At 42.4% G+C, this 18,131-nt stretch overlaps 1 protein-coding gene across 1 annotated transcript; it reads right to left on the bottom strand.

The window, feature by feature from the left end:
• Window positions 1-8,987: 8,987 nt before the first annotated feature.
• LOC147900416 (polyphenol oxidase 1-like) lies at window positions 8,988-11,161 on the bottom strand. The gene has a single exon (XM_087377525.1). It carries the CDS (start codon window positions 11,030-11,032, stop codon window positions 9,008-9,010), a length of 2,025 nt encoding a protein of 674 aa, XP_087233651.1. The 5' UTR covers window positions 11,033-11,161; the 3' UTR covers window positions 8,988-9,007.
• Between the last annotated feature and the right edge of the window lie 6,970 nt (window positions 11,162-18,131).

The raw sequence follows: 18,131 nt of genomic DNA, 5'->3' as shown, positions 1-18,131 counted from the left end.
TGTGGTTTTGCAGAGGCTGTAACTCCTGCAGCTTATACCGGATCAACTTGCTTGCAAAAGCAAAGTTGTCGTATGTTCTGTAAACTACAACTTTCCAATTCGGCACAAAGTGCAATTCCGCACAGGAAAGAGATATTCACTCCTGAAAATGACTAATAAAGCATACGAATGTCAAACATGACTGGAAAAAATAGATATACACCATGTACATTTTGGGTCTCTGTAGACAGTTTGTCATCTTGTGATATGAAAGTATGATAATTGGGGTGGAGCCTTTCTTATCTAGGGCTGAGGTAACAGAGGCTGCAGGCTGCTGTAGAGGACCCCTAATGGTTGGCTTGGATGAGGTCTGTTGCTACTCCACAAGGTGCTCCAAGGTGGGCTGGACTGCACAAGGAGCATGTCATAGTCGCTAGTCCCTGCTATGTGTGATGGAGTTTATGGTTTTCAATCTTATGAGTGACTATTGTGAGATTGAAACTGCACTATGTTGTGTTTGTCATAAAAACAACAATAGCAGCAATTGTAATGTCCTGACCAATGGCAAACACAATGCCATAAACTCAGCCCCGAATATGGTAACAAATCAGCCCCAAAATGCTGACAAACCTGCCCTGAAATAGCTCCAAACAATGCTAATCTGATAGGATCTCAATACATCACCGTACCACCATATGTATCCAACATAGGCAAATAACCGCATCCAACGAGCTGTCAATGCATCTCAACCAGGCATGTACCACTGTCAAAGCATGTGTCACTGCCACTGTCAAAGTGATGTACCTGCAAGAAAGATATGCAACCCACTGACTAGAAAGAGAGAGTCGAGCTCTATGACAAGGGAGCTCGAGGACCCCCTACAGCAAGCTTAATTGACTTCTATAGCAAGCACTTCAAGCATTCACAACTACGGAGCTCATGGGCATCTTCATCGAAACACAGGCAGCAGAACAACTCTAGCTGCCCATTGACCAAAAAATGCCGAACGAGCTTCAGTGTAGCCAAGCTTCCCACAGCGATACCAGATGAACGTGGCAGCCCGCGACCTCTGCAATCAAGCCTTCTGCAGCTCATCCATCAACACCTCCACCAGCCCTGCTGCAGTCTTCATGGCTCACAAGCTCCAAGGCTGCATGTAGATCCTGGCCCTGCATAGCCCCACTACCATGGCTCCTCTACGGGCTCTAGCGACCTTAATGTCAATAGGAATGGCTACCACATAGCGATCGGTTGGCTAACTATGTCATACTGACTGTGGCGCTAGCACCGAGCAGCAGTGGCTCAAGGATTCCTCAGCGAAGCAGCGACCTTCAGTCCGCTCTTCAACAGCAGCCCTGCCAATCGCCAACCGTTCATAGTCAGCAGCTACCTCAACTACAACCTCTCCACCTAGACTTTCTACAGCCAGTGCCTCTGACGCCTCAGCTCCAGCTGCAACACAATCTGCTCGGCCGCCTTCATCAATGATGGAATCCGACTGCCTCTATGCCTTGGAGCATTTACTCCAACGAGCCAAATGACCTCGTCCAAACGAGCTGCAGTGGCAATTGACGGCCAGCGGCTCTACCTCAATGGCTTCTCGGCTCCTACGCTCCATAAACTGAACATCAATCTCTACAACCTTGCTCTAATACCAGTTGAGGGGGAAGAGGGAGCACTCTGAAAGGGATAAGAGACACCGTATATGGTGGAGAAAAAGCTACTCCAGCTTATTCCTCTATCATATATATATGAGTATACATGGGCACTGTACAAGTGGGTGGGCACACTGCCCTTTACCCCAACATCCTCTAGCAGTGGTTCATATACTCCGCCATGGACAGGCAGATTGAGATCAGGAGAATCTCCTCAAAGTAATGCAAATAGTGGTATGCAGGTATCACGAAAAGGAAAAGAGAAAGTAGATCAGCCCATGGTTGATGTGAATGCAGGTCACTCTTATGTGGATGGTGAATCCAGTGGCTCAGAACAGAGCATTGATGATGAGTTGGGTATTCCTTCTGTTGTTACACCTGGAGTAAGGAAGACCAGGGATGTTTTGAGAGCACCTGGTAATGAGCCTACTTTGCGCAGGTCTACCAGAGCTAGGTATCCTGTGGATAGGCTAAAATATGATGAATTTACAGCCATTCAATATGCCTATATGGTCAAAGTGATACAGGAACCAGAACCCACTTCTTTTGAGCAAGCCATGGGAAAAGAAAAATGGGAGAAAGCCATGGATGAAGAAATGGATGCCTTGGAAGAAAATGCTACATGGGAATTGGTGCCTTTGCCTAAAGACAAGAATGCAATTGGCTGCAAGTGGGTTTATAAGGTGAAGCACAATGTAGATGGTTCTGTGAACAGATACAAGGCAAGATTAGTTGTCAAGGGGTATGCACAAATATATGGCATTGATTATGAAGAAACATTCAGTCCGGTTGCAAGGATGGCAACCGTAAGAGCAGTCATTGCTATGGTTCCATCAAAGGGATGGTCTTTACATCAGATGGATGTAAAGAATGCCTTCTTGCATGGTGATTTGCAAGAAGACGTCTATATGGAGCAGCCACCAGGTTATGTTCATGCTGTTCACATCCTGAGTTTGTTTGCAGGTTGAAGAAAGCCTTGTATGGCTTGAAACAAGCACCCAGAGCATGGTCTGACAAGATAGGACAGTATCTTGTCACTATTGGCTTTCAGATTTCCAAGGCAGATTTCTCACTTTATGTGAGAAAAACAGAGAAAGGTATTATGCTGCTTGTCATTTATGTTATGATTTGATCATCACAGGTGATAGTGATGATGATATCCTTCATGTGAAAATGCTATTGAAGCAGAAGTTTGAGATGAAGGATTTGGGAGAGCTACGTTACTTCTTGGGCATTGAGGTGATTAGATCACCAAGTGGGATATGGCTCTTGCAGAGGCAGTATGGATTGGACATGCTGTCCAAATATGGGATGACAGGCTGTAAGCCTATTTCAGTTCCTTTGGAGCAGAATGTGAAGCTGAGCGCACATGCAGGTGAGCTTCTGGAAGACCCTACTATGTACAGACACATAGTAGGAAGTTTGATTTATATGACTATTACCAGGCGAGATTTGAGCTACTATTGGATTGGTAAGTCAGTTTATGCAGGCTCTAAGGAAACCGCATTTGGATGCGGCTAGATGCATACTGAGGTATGTGAAGAAAGCAAAAGGGACTGAGGAGGCAAATGATAGTGGGTTGCTATCGACAGGACTATCCAAAGGCAATCTAAAGTGGCGTTGCTACTATATCAAGTCAACCTGTGTGTGATGACAAAGAAGCACTAGATCAGAATGCCAACTTGCACAACGATGATCAACATAGATGTCCAATTGCATTGCATCTACCCCTAAATCACTATAGTGCAATATGGACTGTTTTATGAGACTGGGGTTCAGATACAGTTGCATGGATACACTGATGCTGATTAGGCTAGTAGTATTTTTGATAGACGTCTACCAGTGGATATGTGTTCTCTTTTGGGAGTGTTGCAGTCACTTAGAGCAGCAAGAAACAGCCTACAATTGCCTTGTCGAGCATAGAGGCTCAGTACAGGGTCAGCAATGGCTGCATGTGAGGTAGCTTGGTTGCATAAGCTACTTTATGATATGCATTAGTCTACAGATGGGCCAGTTGTCATTTATTGTGACAACATGAGCAGTATAAACTTGGCAAATAACCCAGTCTATCATGCTAGAACAAAGCACATTGAGGTGCATTATCACTATGTGCGAGAGAAGGTTTTACTAGGTCTTATTGTTTATGTCAGCAGAGAGAATCAGGTGGCTGACATATTCACGAAGGCATTGGGCACAGAGAAGTTGTGCAAGTTTAGAGACCTGCTTGCTGTGTAGGAATTGGGATTGAGCTCGAGGGGGTGTTGAGATATTGAGCTCCACTCGTGATATGCCAGGGTGACCGTTGTGCATTTATGTCACTGACTTGTTAGCTACAGATGTGGTTGGTACACCACCCATGAATAATAGCTGGATGACAGCTATCTTTATGTACTCTAGTTTGTGGCTTAGTTAGTATGCCACCTTAGGTAGCTGAGTTTGGTTTGAGACCCACATATAGGGTTCATCTATCCTTTTGTACTTAGAGTTCTTTTGGCTTTCACAACTAAGAAGAGGAAAATTGTTTTCAGCCTCCACCTTCGTGTGTATTCCCCCATTGTGTATGTGAGAAAGATGCAAGTGAGACTCCTTCCTTCTCTCCCACTCTCTTCACATAGACGAGATGAGGGTTTCGCATAGGAACTAAGCCGTGGTTTATTGAGTGGAGGAATTGGGAGCAACGGTCGATTGGGCTGAGGTGGCTGCTCGCACGGTATAAGTCTACTCCTACTTGTAATCTCATTTTTTAATCTATTTTATTCTTTAAGTTCCAATCTAATTTCCAATTAATATGGTTTCACTCTTAGAATCAAAGCTCGAACGTCCCATCAGCAGAGGTGAGCGGTGATGATGAGGGATTAGGCTTACACGGCTTCGACGAGGGCCAGGGATCAGGCGCAGCTCATGAGGGCCAGGGATTAGGCCAGCGTGATGAGGACGAGGATGACGATTCGGATAAGCAGCAGTAGTAGTAGTATTACTAGTAGTTTGCATATACTTCACCATGTATATGCTTCTGTATGTCGGCTCGTTTGAACGATTTTGTATCACCCTTTTCGAAAGGGTAATTTTGTAACAACAATGTTATATATCTTCGACATGTATATGCTTCTGTCACTTGGCTCGTTTGAGCGATTTTGTATCACTCTTTTCACAAGGGAAATTTTGTAACAAACAACATTCTTTTGTAATTACTAAAAAAAAAACATTAGTGGGGCAAAACAAGGCTTGTTGTGGCCTTGTTTAGTCCCACTAATGTTTTTTTAAGCTTCTGTTAATCGTTGCTATATAGCGACATTTACCAATGTCGCTATATAGCGACACTTATATAGCGACCGTTCTTTTCTAATGCTAATAGCAACGTACATACCGACCTTTGAGCCCACTTTTTAGTGTAAAAAAGGTCAGTATTTGCGTCGAAAAAGGGCCTGTGCCTTGTAGTGTCAAGTGAAGAAGATAAGTGGGAGGAGATGAACTTTGTTGAGGTGGAAGAGACCAAATCAAATTATAATGTAGAGGACGTCGAGATTCCACTTATCATATGGGAAATTCAAATTCAAAGAATCAATCCCAATTTTTTCCCTCGGGGGGGTCACTAAGACATATGTAAGATAGCACAAGTGATCAACTGAAGGGGCTTTATATTTTTATGGAGTTACAGAAAATATGTAGACATAAGTGATTTTTTAATTCAAAAAGTAAAAATTTTCATGCTGCATAAGGGATACTTTAATCATCTCAAAATTCTATATCAATGGTCCTCTTAAATGACATTTTAATTCTTTATAGATTTTGTTAGAATTTCTATTGGAAAGGGGCCAATATATTGTAGTAGTACTTCAAGCAATAAAAAATAGGGGGGCATCTTTCTTTGAGCATTTGGTTCGGAGCAATTTTTTTTGGGCATGTCCTATATATTGTCTTTACTTAGACAAGTTTGTTGTAGCGTTATAGACTCCTTTAGTTGCAAAAACACCCCATAAAGACTCCTACATGATGTGGCGAGACAAGGTGTGTTATATTTTACTGCCCATTTAACCACATTCAATATCTTTCCAATTCAGCTTCCAATTTTTTCATCTTTTGTTGATTTTCTAAAACAGATATTGTCTATAAAACTCCTTTATTCATGAAACTACCCTACATGTGTACTTAATTTTGGCAACATCTCAATTAAACATCCATCATTCAAACTTACTTGAACATTACAGTTTACAATCGGGAGATGGTATACTCTATCACCTACTAAGTTGAGCATGGCCAAGATTTCCATTTTAAAACCTTGCTCAGCCATGTAAAACAAAGAGGCTCAAACAGCCCTTTCTTTGATGAAAAAAGATTTTGGGCCTCTTTTTTTTTCCGAGATCGGCCATGTAATAAAAAGAGGCTAAGATGATGAAAGAGGTTTCTAGGCTACTTTTATTCACATGAAAGCAGCCCAAAAGCCCCTTGGGCTACTTTTATTCACATGAAAGCAACCCAAAAGCCCCTTTATTTAGGTGAAGAAAGGGGTCTTCAAAAGGGGTCTTTGGCCCTCTTTTTTTCACATGGGTCATGTAAAAATATAGGCCGAAAAACCCTTTGTTTTGACAAAAGGGGTTTTTGAACCTCTTTTTTCACATGGGCAATGTGAAAACAAAAGGTCTTTAGGCCTCTTTTTTTGACATGGACCATGTTAAAAAAAAAGATGCCCAAAGACCCCTTTGTTGGATTTTTGGGCCTCTTTTTCTTTACACAGTCCATGCGAAAGAAAGACGCCCAAAGGACCACGTGAAAAAAGGAGGCCCAAAGACCCCTTTTTGGGAAGCTTTCATGAGAAACAAATAGCCCAAAATCCCATTCATCAAAGAAAGGGGTCTTTGGGTCTATTTTCTTGAATTGCCCCCTATGAGCAACGTAAACAAAAGAGGCCCAAAGACCCATTTATTCACAAAAGGAGTCCTTATGCTAGGCTTCATTTCATGACCTTTGAGACAAAAAGATACATGCCCAATTTAATTTTCCCAGATGCCTAGATGATTTTTCTCAAAATTCCCAACAAATAGATGCAACAGGAATTCACACAATAAAAAATCTGAGGGGCAACAAATAATAGTGATAAGAGTTTGTTCTTGGACTCTTCAAAAGATTTAAGAGTAAAGGAGTGCACACAATGAAAAGTATTTAGGGACAACACATGACAATTTGTTTCTCTATTCTTGAAAACCTTTAATCAAACTTTTGGTTTCACAAGATGGGTTTAGAGATGCATGAAGTGCATCATTTTCCTTTCATTTTTTAGTTTCTTGTTTACTTCAAAACTAGGCAATTTAATTTCTTTAGCTAGCTTCTCATATAAAGGCTTATAAGAGTGAAATCTATATGGTTTTAATAGTAATTGTTGCTCTTCCTCTCCCTCTTTCTTGTCAATAAAGTGGGATCATGCTAAGCCTAGTGTACATAAGATCAATGTAAGAACTACGGAGGCTCAAAGAATATAGTGAAAACCATGAGGAGAGAGACACCAAATAGAAAACACTCAATCTATTATAATGTGTGCATAATCAACAATACATGATAGGCTTCTTATATAGAGAGAGTCCTTAGAAAAGTCAATACTTGTGGGATCCTCTGATCCACATCTCTCCTTGTGGATGTCCTTGATCCACATTATCACATCATGTAGTCCATATCCTAGGGTGGCTACTTTAATACATTCCTATACCATACCTTAACCTCTTAGTATGTGCTCACGGCACCATATCTCAACACCTCCCCTTGGTGCCATGATCCATTAGCTATTGCAAGGTGGTCAGATGTGAGTTACAAGATTAAATCCCCCCCTCGGTGCTTTGATAGCTACTCTCAGGTGGTCAGGTTTGATTTACAAACATGTGGGCTAAAGGTGGCAAGGCTTTTTCTTCTCAATACATGTTGTTCTTGTCATTTTGCTCATGGCTTGATGATAACTCCACGTAGTTGACCTAGTAGTTCTTCAATATGCAATCTTCTTCCTTGTGTCCCAGCTTCTCTCCTTGTGGATGTCCTCGATCCACATCCTCACATCATGTAGTCCACATCCTAGGGTGGCTACTTTAATACATTCCTATACCATACCTTAGCCTTCAATTATGTGCTCATGGCACCATATCTCAACATTTCTTCCTCTCACCCTTTCCCTCCTTTCTCTTGTGAAATTAGTGAGAAAGTATCTTCACTTTGCATCAAATCTTGCTCCTTTTTAACAATCCTGGGTAGAGATTCATTTATGCACCATAATTGAGATGTGTTGTAACTAAATCTCCCTATGTAGAGACTTATTCTTGCACCCATAATCAGCACTAGTATGCAACCCGCGTGTTGCTACAGGATACACACACACACACACACACACACAGACTTCTTTTGGCACGCGTTGCTGTGTGTGTACACGTGTGTGTGTGTGTGTGTGTGTGTGTGTGTGTGTGTGTGTGTGTGTGTGTGTGTGTGTGTGTGTAAGAGAGAGAGAGAGAGAGAGAGAGAGAGAGACTCCTTTTGGCACATGCATTTATCAGTTCTTAAATTGCTAATCAATTAACCTTGCATACTTGGATTGGCTTTTGAAATTTTGGCTAAGTGTTACCTTCTATCTCCTCCTTCCTCCCAAAGTAGCCTCTTGTCTTTCCATTTCCTCCCCACTCAAAGCTTGCCTCTTGTCTTTCCACCTCCTCCCCTCTCCAATGGAGCAAAGGTGAACTTCCATCTCCTCCATTCCATTGACCTTCTATCTCCTCCTTCCTCCCAAAGTTGCCTCTTGTCTTTCCACCTCCTCCCCACTCAAAGCCTGCCTCTTGTCTTTCCACCTCCTCCCGTCTCCAAGCCTCCATCCAAGAGCTCCTTCCTTGTGACACGTGGCAAGCTCTTCTCCTCCAAGCTGCCATGTGTCCTTGCTTTTTTTTCCCTTTGTCCATGGTTAATAGGTTTAAGATGTGCTACACTAGTATGTCCCCATGTAGAGGCCCATTTATACACCCATAATTGGGATGTGTTATAAGAAATTCTCTTTTTGGAGAGTTCCTATGGGGAAAAGAGGATAAAAGTGAGGAAAGTTTCTGATAAAAGCCAGGAAAGTTTCTGGGAGAAGGAGAGGATGAAAGGGAGGAGTCCCACCCATTAATTAAAGAGATAGGGAGTGTAATACATTGAGGAAACATTTAACATGCCCCATTCCATAAAGCTCCACCCGAGCTTAAAGACTAATCACTAACTAAATCTTCCCCTAAAACGCCCAAAATGGAACACAAACAACAGCAAAGGAGCATCTTTAATTGGCACAAAACCATGCAACAAAGAGTATGAAAATAATATTTTTTTTTTACAAAACTAAGTTTCTGTACATTGGAAAGCCAAAAAGCTTATTAATTAGAGAGAGCAAATTTGTGCACTGTCTTTTTGGGTAGCTCAGCACTCTGTGTGTCTACTTGTTGCTCTAGAGACTCGTTAATCTCTTCATCTCGAACCCCTTCTTGGAAATACAGAGTAAGTTTTGGCCCTTCCCAATTGGCAACGCTATTTGTATCGAGCTGATTGCCAGTAGGATCGACCAAAACCACTATGATGGAGCCTGCCTCTGCTAAAGGATTGCTGCTTGGGGTTTCCTCAATGTTGCTCTCTCCAGTCAACTGTACCGCTGTCGCAATACCCAGTCGCAACATCGTTCTGGTCAGGTCCAGAGATGCTCTCATGAATCTGCGCTTATCACAATTAGCGCACCTCACGTTGTTGGATCTTGCAAATACATGAATTTCTCCAGCGAAATTTGGGCTATTTAGTGGAGTACTCGCAGAAGCATCAGGCTTGTCCAGGAACACGCGGATGGAATAAGGCCCATTGAATGCTCGCTTGAATATGTTTTCCATCACAAGGATCCATCGATTGACGAATTGCTGAGGCGGTCGATACAGCTTCAGAACGTAGCTCAACATTTTCGAAGGGCTCCAGGATTCCTTACGAGCCCGTAAGATCTCTGGGTAGGAGTAACCGCAATCCACATCCACAATGCGCACATCGGTAGAAGACACAAAAGATTCCCCTTTCTGAGAGCGTCGGAATGGTGTAAGATCAGTGTCTTCGTTTACCGCGCTCTCAGGCTTCAGAGTATAGGTGCCGTCGTGGTCGAGCTGTAAAGATTTGTCGGGAATCCAGGACTTCGGATAGCAGAATTGCCATAATGCTATTAGGCGATCAACGTTACTGTGATGGAAGAAGAAGATAGGATCGAACGCAGCTGTTTCAGGGTATGTCATTTGACCCCCAGAACCCCCTACAGTGCCGTGCAGAAGATCGTGCACGAGCTCCAAAGAAGAATAGTGGCCAAACTCGCTGCCGTCTCCATGAGTTTCTTTGGACCAGAAGTGATTCGAGAAGGACAGCCAATCGTCATGATGAAACATCGCGTGAACCCCTTCCACCAAAGTGGTGTTCGAATTCCTCATCAAAGTCAGATTCAGTTGATCGTTCTGACTGGTGTAAGCGGCGTCAACATGGCGAACGGTAGGATAGCCAAGCGGGATAAAGGGCGTGCCCTCGGATGGAACGGCATAGTTGGGCTTAGCTGAAGGATTGAAGACATCGGACGAGGCTATCGGCTGGCCTACATCCTCTGGAAGGACGAAAGATTTGAGAGGGTTGGGAATTTTCCTTCGAGAAATCGATTTCCAGTTGTATGCTAAGGAAATCTGCGTGGAAGTAAACACATCAGGCAAACCAAGAGTCCTGGTAGTCTCGTCCGCCCAGTCCCAGAACGGTATGCGTAATTTCTGTGCCATGTCTTCCACGAGCTTCTTCTCATCAGCATCTGAGAAAGTCCCGGCCAACAATTGGGCTTGACGAATAATAGATTGTTCCAACAACATCATATACGGTCGATGCCAGGTTGGGAACAAAGGGGAACCGTGCTGGCAGTATCCTCCCCACCATTCACTGTTTTGGGACCAGACACCCTCATCACCATCGTAAGGGGTGTGAGGCAGACCATGAATACCTGCAATCTGGAAATAGGACCACTTATCGTTTGGAGGAAGTTGCAGCACTGCTTCAAAGGCGAGGAGGAAAACATCCCGTCGCTGCTGTAGCCACTCCAGATCCACTTTTGGTTTCTTAGAACCCCCTGCCTGAAGGGACTGTGGATAGAAGAAATCCAGCACATTTTCACGAGGTATGGCCGTGGTGAGGTCCTCGTTCTGCAGCGGGTAGCGGTAGACTACAGCATGAGATTTGTGATCATCAGGCGCTACAGCGTCGTAGCCAAGCCGGCTTTGACTCGTCTCGACGGGGGGCAACACTACTGCAGCGCGTCCGACTGGGGTAGAGTCAGATTCATGCGGACGCTTCTTAGATTTGTGTTGGCTAGGAGCCCGGGAAGAGTGAGAGGAACGAGTCATAGGTTACAAAAAACTGAGGAGAGCAGAAGGAGATGTGGAAGATGAGGGAGGTAAGAGCTACGCAGAAGATCTGTAGCGTCGTGAAATGAGCAAGGAGAAGTGAGTAAACAACGAGGAGGAGAGGCGAGGCAAAGAGAGAAAAGAGTGCACGAGTCGTGAGGTTGGCGAATTGACACGTTATTCTAAAACTACCATTGGATAAGTATCATTTCCCAAATTCCATGCATCGTAAAGTCGCTGTAGACTTTTCGTGATGTTTATCTAAACGGTCGGTCGCCGTCCATCCATGCTACACACATGAACCTCCCATGCTCAAGCCGTGTTGTATCCACCCTCCTCCACATTTCAAACATGTCTTCACAAAAAGAGACAATCAATATTTGCAAACATTTGTATCATCCAAGAGGCCTGCCCACTTTCGCAAACTAATGGACTAATTGAAGTTTGAATGCTCCATATGGAAAAGCGAGATCAATTCACGTCGAATCGAAGCTTACCAAATTGACGGAATATTTCATACGAATCTGATGGGATATTTCATAAGTAGCTTAAGAAGTCGGCTTCAGTATGGGGCCTTGACTAGGTGCGCTTGTGAGTATGTACAACTAGCTTCCATAAAGTATTCTGATTGCCCTTGCCCTCAGCTCCTTGCGACTATTCCTGATTTGTGGGAGTCACATCCAAACTCAGCTTTTCCATTAACTCTGAAAATCAAGAGGAAACCACACGAGAAAGCCACGCAAGCAAGGAAGACATCGTTCAAACAAGAAAGTATTGAGCAATTGTTGTGTTTTGCATTCAAGGATTAGCATCTTCAAGCTAAGGGAGTAGCTTCGATGAGAGCAGCAGTTGAGCTCTTGAAGCATTGTAAAAAGCAATCCAAAATAGAGACGGTGGGGCGATGGGTAAGGGGAAAACATCGCTGAGGCCAGCAAATTCCCACTTTGAGAGAGTGCATGGCACTAAGGAGATGAAAACAACAGATACATGCTAGGAAGCCAATCAGACCATGCCAAAATAGGACACAAAATTTTGGAATATTCATGAACCGAATTTCGTTTCTTCTACTGTTTTCGTTACTAAGACCTTCCCTTCCATAAGGGCAAGCCAAAAACTCTCTATGCTAACGTACAAATTTGTTAGCACTACCCTTCCTATGGGCTAGGGCAGTGCTTTAATGGAGACTTGATGGGGATTTGTGTGAATTTCCACATCATCGCTTATTTTCATGAAATGATGGGATTGTAGTTATAAAGTTGCAGGTGGTGGAACTAGAGTGAGATGCATTGCATTTTCCCAACTGAGTGTCTACATGGAAGGTTTTCCTTCCAGCATGAAAGTTTCCTTTTGTTGTCTTGTCTGTAGAATTTCCTAACTTTAGGTGCTTTGTTACTAGTGCTATCCCTGCCTTCCCTTCATGCTCTTGTTAGTTCGAAGGAAGAACGTCTCTTTGCTATCTTCCGATACCTTCTCTGCATGCTCGTACCTTGTTTCCTTGCATGCACCTTGCTTGCTTGTTTTCTTGAGGTCAAAATCAAAATCCGTACTTGTTTTTTAGTGAAAACGGCCTCTGACTCACCAGCAATATAAAGTTTTTTCCCCTCAAATTAAAAACACTCTCCAAGCTAGCTAGTCTTCGCATCTCAGAACATACACACTTCCTGGATCTTGCACTATAAACACACATTCATTAATTTTGGACAATTTTTTTCTATTTGGACTTTGCTAAAAAATCCTCCCTAAATGAAAGGTTGATTTTGAGACACAATGCTTTTGCATTTGTTGTTTGTTTTAATCTCCTTGGGACAACCTCCATCCTTGTTTCCTTCACTTCGTGCTTGTAGAGTTATTAATCAAAATATTAATTTCCTTTATTCTTTTTTTCTTTTTTTAAAAGAATGTTAAAATTAAATAAGTAATTAATTAATTGATCATTAACAAACAGTTTATTTCCCTTCCCTCTCCTCTCCTCCCCCTTTCAATCCTCCCCTCAGTGTTAGAAACTCAACATTGCAAGTCAACATTATGGTTCAACTTGGCCTACTACCATCAATATTCGGGTTAACTTGCAATGAGTGTTTATGGGCTTTACTCTCAAAGGGAGCTACCATGGTGCCCCACATATGTACAACTCCTATCATATCCCCCTCTCCCCTCCCTCCTCCTGTTGGAACATGAAGCCAAAGTGAGTGTTTTCTAGTGTTCTAGAGTAGTACTAGACTACTTTATATCCTAGAGTGCCATGTGTCACTATGGGACTTATCCCATATACATGTGACACCTAGAGTGTGTGTGCCTATTCTATAAAGGCATTGTACTTTCTAGTTTTGTTACATCAATCAACATCAAGCTCTCTTGGCCTACATGTGAGTACTCTTGGTTATCATTGCTTTGCACTTGTATTGTCATTTCATTTCCATTTCATTCCATTCCTGTGCCTTCATGTGGTATCAGAGCCACTGCTCTTTTGCTCCTAGAGATTGAGGAGAGGGAGGCCAAAAAGAGAAGCCATGCCCTCTCTCTCTTTCTCTAAGTGCAAGAGAGTATGCTCTCCTCCATCTTGAAGACCTGCTGCCCGACATCTTGAAGACAAGGCCATCTCCAGCTGCTGCCCCAATTTTTGCTCCACGAATTGCTCCTGCTGCCCATCAATCTGCCCGCGTTGAGGCCCAGATTCTGCTCTTGTTTAGGCTGCCACGCTCTTGTTCCTACTGCAGATCTGCCTAGCATTTTTTTGTTTGAGACAATGGAAGAGCTGCCGCACGTTGCTGTCTTGCATTGATGCTGATCTGTTCATGATGTTGAAGGAGCTGCCCACAAATTTCTGAAGTTGCTGCCTCTCCTACGTAGCTTTTGCCTGCGTGAAGCTATTGCCTACGTGAAGCTTTGGTTGGCCACCTAGTTCGTGGAGAAGCTGCTGAATGCTATCGTGGAGGAGTGCTGATTACTACCTGCATGGGGAGATCTCTGATTTCTACAAAGAAGAGTTGCTGAATTCTGCCCATGATTCTCTGATTCGGAGCTGCCCCACATGCTGCCCCGCACATTTCTCCAACAGCCCGTGATGTCTTATCTTGCTCTAATTCGTGGCTACTCCTGGATCTAGCTCGTGGCTCCTTGCTTCATTTCCTACTTGAGATATTGACGATCACAAGGTTCCACCTCTGAATTTGCTACTTGCAAGTTGATTGCCATGGAGTCCTTGAAGTCAAGTGCCTTTATTGAAAAGTTCATGGGTAAGAACTTTCCGACATGGCAAACAAAGCTGCGTCTTATCCTTATGAAAGATGGGGTGTGGAACGTGGTTTGTGGCAAGGATAAAAAGCCACAATCGGATGAGAAGAAAATTCTACACTGGGAGAATTTAAACGACAAAGCCCTTTCTCTCATTGGTTTGGGTTTGGGTGATGACGTTATTCATCATCTTGACTTTGATTCCACTGCTCAAGAATTATGGGAGAAGTTTGAAGGTCTTTTCGGCAATAAGGTAATCAATTCTAAGGTCTTTCTCCGCCAAGAATTCTTCAAACTCCAGATGAAGCATGAGGACTCTCTTCTCGCCCATCTGAATCATATGGAGTCTCTCATCACTCAACTTGCTGCGTTGAAGGCCCCAGTTGGGGATGATGACCAGGTCGCGGTGCTCCTCACAAGCATTGAAGACATTCCTAAGTATCGGGAGATTATACCAGCATTAAGAGTGGCAAGCATGAGCTACCATGACATGGTTGCTATGCTTCTTGATCATGAAAGAAGGCATATTGATACTCCTGACGCCAATGCACTATTTTCTAAAGGGAGGTTTCCTAAAGGAAAAGGTAACTTCAAACCTATCAAGTGCACTTACTGTGGGAAGCTTGGTCACACCGCAGATCGTTGCTTCCAGAAGCTGGCCAAACAACAATCTAAAGACCATGCCAACTTGGTTGGGACTATATCCAAGGAAGACGAAGACGATGCAGACATCTCTACTCCAATTCATGCTCTCACTGCTCACATCCAAGATCTCTCTCTAGATGAAGAGGTCTATGCACCAGATGATCTTGACTTTGTTTTTTGAGTGTGTTGAAGGTACTCTGCCTTGGGAGTCCCCCTAAAATGAATGCAAATAAATCATGCGTGAGTCAATAAAGGTTCTCAACCTTGGATAGTCGTCCTAAAATGATGTTATTCTCTTTTACTTTATTTGTGTGTGGCTTCCTACCACTTCATGTTATGAAGCCAGGGGGGGATGTACTATGGGAGTCCTATTATTGGCATTGATGGATTTCGTTATCAGGCCTGGCCGAGTTCCAGGATGTTGGTGCACTCCCTAGACCGTTTTGTTGGGTCAGGTAGCCATGCTTCTCTTTTGAGCCTCTGAGCTATTTGGAATGTACAGATTAGTAGATTCATCATGTCATGTCTTGTTCTTGGCTCCATTCTAGTAATCTCTCACCTTGCCTTCATGGGGGGGTGTTGGAACATGAAGCCAAAGTGAGTGTTTTCTAGTGTTCTAGAGTAGTACTAGACTACTTTATATCCTAGAGTGCCATGTGTCACTATGGGACTTATCCCATATACATGTGACACCTAGAGTGTGTGTGCCTATTCTATAAAGGCATTGTACTTTCTAGTTTTGTTACATCAATCAACATCAAGCTCTCTTGGCCTACATGTGAGTACTCTTGGTTATCATTGCTTTGCACTTGTATTGTCATTTCATTTCCATTTCATTCCATTCCTGTGCCTTCACCTCCCTCCTGCTCTATGTCCCTCTCTCTCTCTCCCCCTCACCCCGCTTACCTCCCTCTCTCTCCTCCTCCTCCCCAACCCACTTACCTCTCCTAAAACCCCCACCCACACTTGCTTATCTCCTATCCCCCACCTCCATTTACCTCTCTCATCCCACCTTATCTCTCTCCTAACCCCCCCTTCCCTCCCCTGATACCTCTCCCCTTTCCCTCTCCCTTGGGTTGGTCGCGACTGCCAGGCCCCTCCCCGCCCACCTTATCTCTCTCCTACCCCCCTTGCCTCCCCAAGATGTGAATATACCATCATATCTAATCATGCATTGGCATAGCGTATATGATTGTTCAAAGCCTAGTACGGCAATCCATAGACACTGACAAAACTATCTCATAGTGACTAGTACATTGATCATAGAAGTACCAAGGCAGATATAACCATTTTTTAAGAAGAAATGGCAACACAAAATGGCAACTATCTCTTGACTGCCATTTCGTACTTCCATACTTACCAAGAAATGGCAGCACAAAATGCATATATGGAGTAAAATTACACAATGGTTGACCATTCAGTTGGTGCAAAGTATCTTATTGTTGCCAAAGATTTAGTACTACCATTCACAACATTGATATTATTGTCACTATTTCTGTGTTGTCTAAGTGTGAAAGAGTAATCAAAAGTCTTAAGTACATCAGTACTCATAGTACACAGTGTGAAGAAGTCATCTAAAATTCTAAGGAATAACTTTTACCTTTTATAACCCACGCATTTTACTTGATAACAAATATTATTTAATAGTTTATTAAGAAATAAATAATACAATTTTTACATATCAAAATAAAATATAAAATTATAAAGACGTTACATGAAGAGTTTTCCAATAAACATTCAAGCCTACGGTTTGACCCAATGTCTGAATCTCATAATTTTCTTTAAATATACAAGCATCCTTAATGATTGCATCATCAACACTCCCAATGGGTATGATACTTTGTATAGGCCTTAATGAAAGTGATAGAATTGTTTGCAAAATTTTTATGGGGTGGTAGGTATCTTTTCATGGCCAGGAATGTGTATTTCCACAATTCTTACCGTGCAATGTGGATGAGTGTTAAAAATATGCATCGGTGTGCTTCTAGCACATGTGTGTGGGTTTGATGGATATGATACTTTATACAAGTCTTAATACCATTAATACCCTTATCCTTACAAATTTTTTAGTTGATAGGATATCATTTGCATGGTTGGGCAGGCATATTTTCACAATTCTTAAACATGCATCATGCATGAGTGCTTCTAGCATATCTATCTGTGTCTGATAGGCATGATACTTTACATAGCTTCAACAAGATAAAAACCCTTGTGCTTTCAAAGTTTGATGGGGATCAGACATCAATTTCATGGTTGGGCATGTGTATTTTTTCAAATTTCTTACCATGCATTGTGCATGAGTGCTAAAAATTATGCTACAAATCAAGTAATGAGTATAAAGCAACAATGTCAAGAAACAAAGTAATTAAAACAAACAAGAGAAATGAAAGAACACAAACAAGACAACAAGATACCAAGAAAGCAATGAAGTCAAGCAAGCAAGCAAGCAACAAGATGTAATCATATCAAGCAAGCAAGTAATTGGAAAAATTTGGCAGCATCTCCCCTGGGCCGTAGAAAAATCTCATATTTCTAGTTTCTTACTAGGTTTAATAAATGATGACTTGTATTGGATTACAAAATCTTGTAGCCTGGGAGGCCCTGTTTTATGTTGCGTGTTGACTTTTTTAATCATATCTCCTTTTTTACCACACCTTGCACCCTTTAAAACGTACATCGTTGTTCTTCTAGCCATGCATATGGTATTAGATGTGCATGATATTTTTTGGTGTCATTTTCATGGCATGGAATGGATATTTCCTAGTTTTTCACCATGCATCATGCATCAATATTTAAAAACATGCATCGGTGTGCTTGTAACCCTGAAAATGGTATTTGATGGTGGACAAAATACTTTGATCAAGCCTTAAACTCGGTAATTTTAATGTTTGCGCAAAGTATCATAGCCATTAGATGTCAGTTTTTCACCATGCATCATGCATGAGTGTTGAAAAACATGCATTGATGTGCTTCTAAAAGCCATGCAAATGGTATTTTATGGACATGAAACTTTGTAAAAGCATTCAAATAGGTGATTTCATGGCCTCTGCAAAGTATCATGACCATCTCATGTCATTTTCATGGCTTAGAATCGATATTTCCTAGTTTTTCACTATGCATCATGCATGAGCATTAAAAAACATGCATTGGTGTGCTTCTAACCACATAAAAATGATATTTCTGGGAATGATACTTTGCACAAGCCTTAAACAAGGCAATT

This window comes from Dipteris shenzhenensis, chromosome 7 (genome assembly GCF_047967505.1).
Source record: "Dipteris shenzhenensis isolate YYH24624 ecotype China chromosome 7, Dip_SZ_1.0, whole genome shotgun sequence".
In the NCBI taxonomy this organism is placed as follows: Eukaryota; Viridiplantae; Streptophyta; class Polypodiopsida; order Gleicheniales; family Dipteridaceae; genus Dipteris; species Dipteris shenzhenensis.
Note: the sequence above shows the minus strand (reverse complement) of the source record. Positions and strands in the feature narration are given on the sequence as shown.

Coding starts and splice junctions, on each gene's coding strand:
- LOC147900416 (XM_087377525.1), bottom strand. CDS start 11,032: ATGACTCGTTCCTCTCACTCTTCCCGGGCTCCTAGCCAACACAAATCT.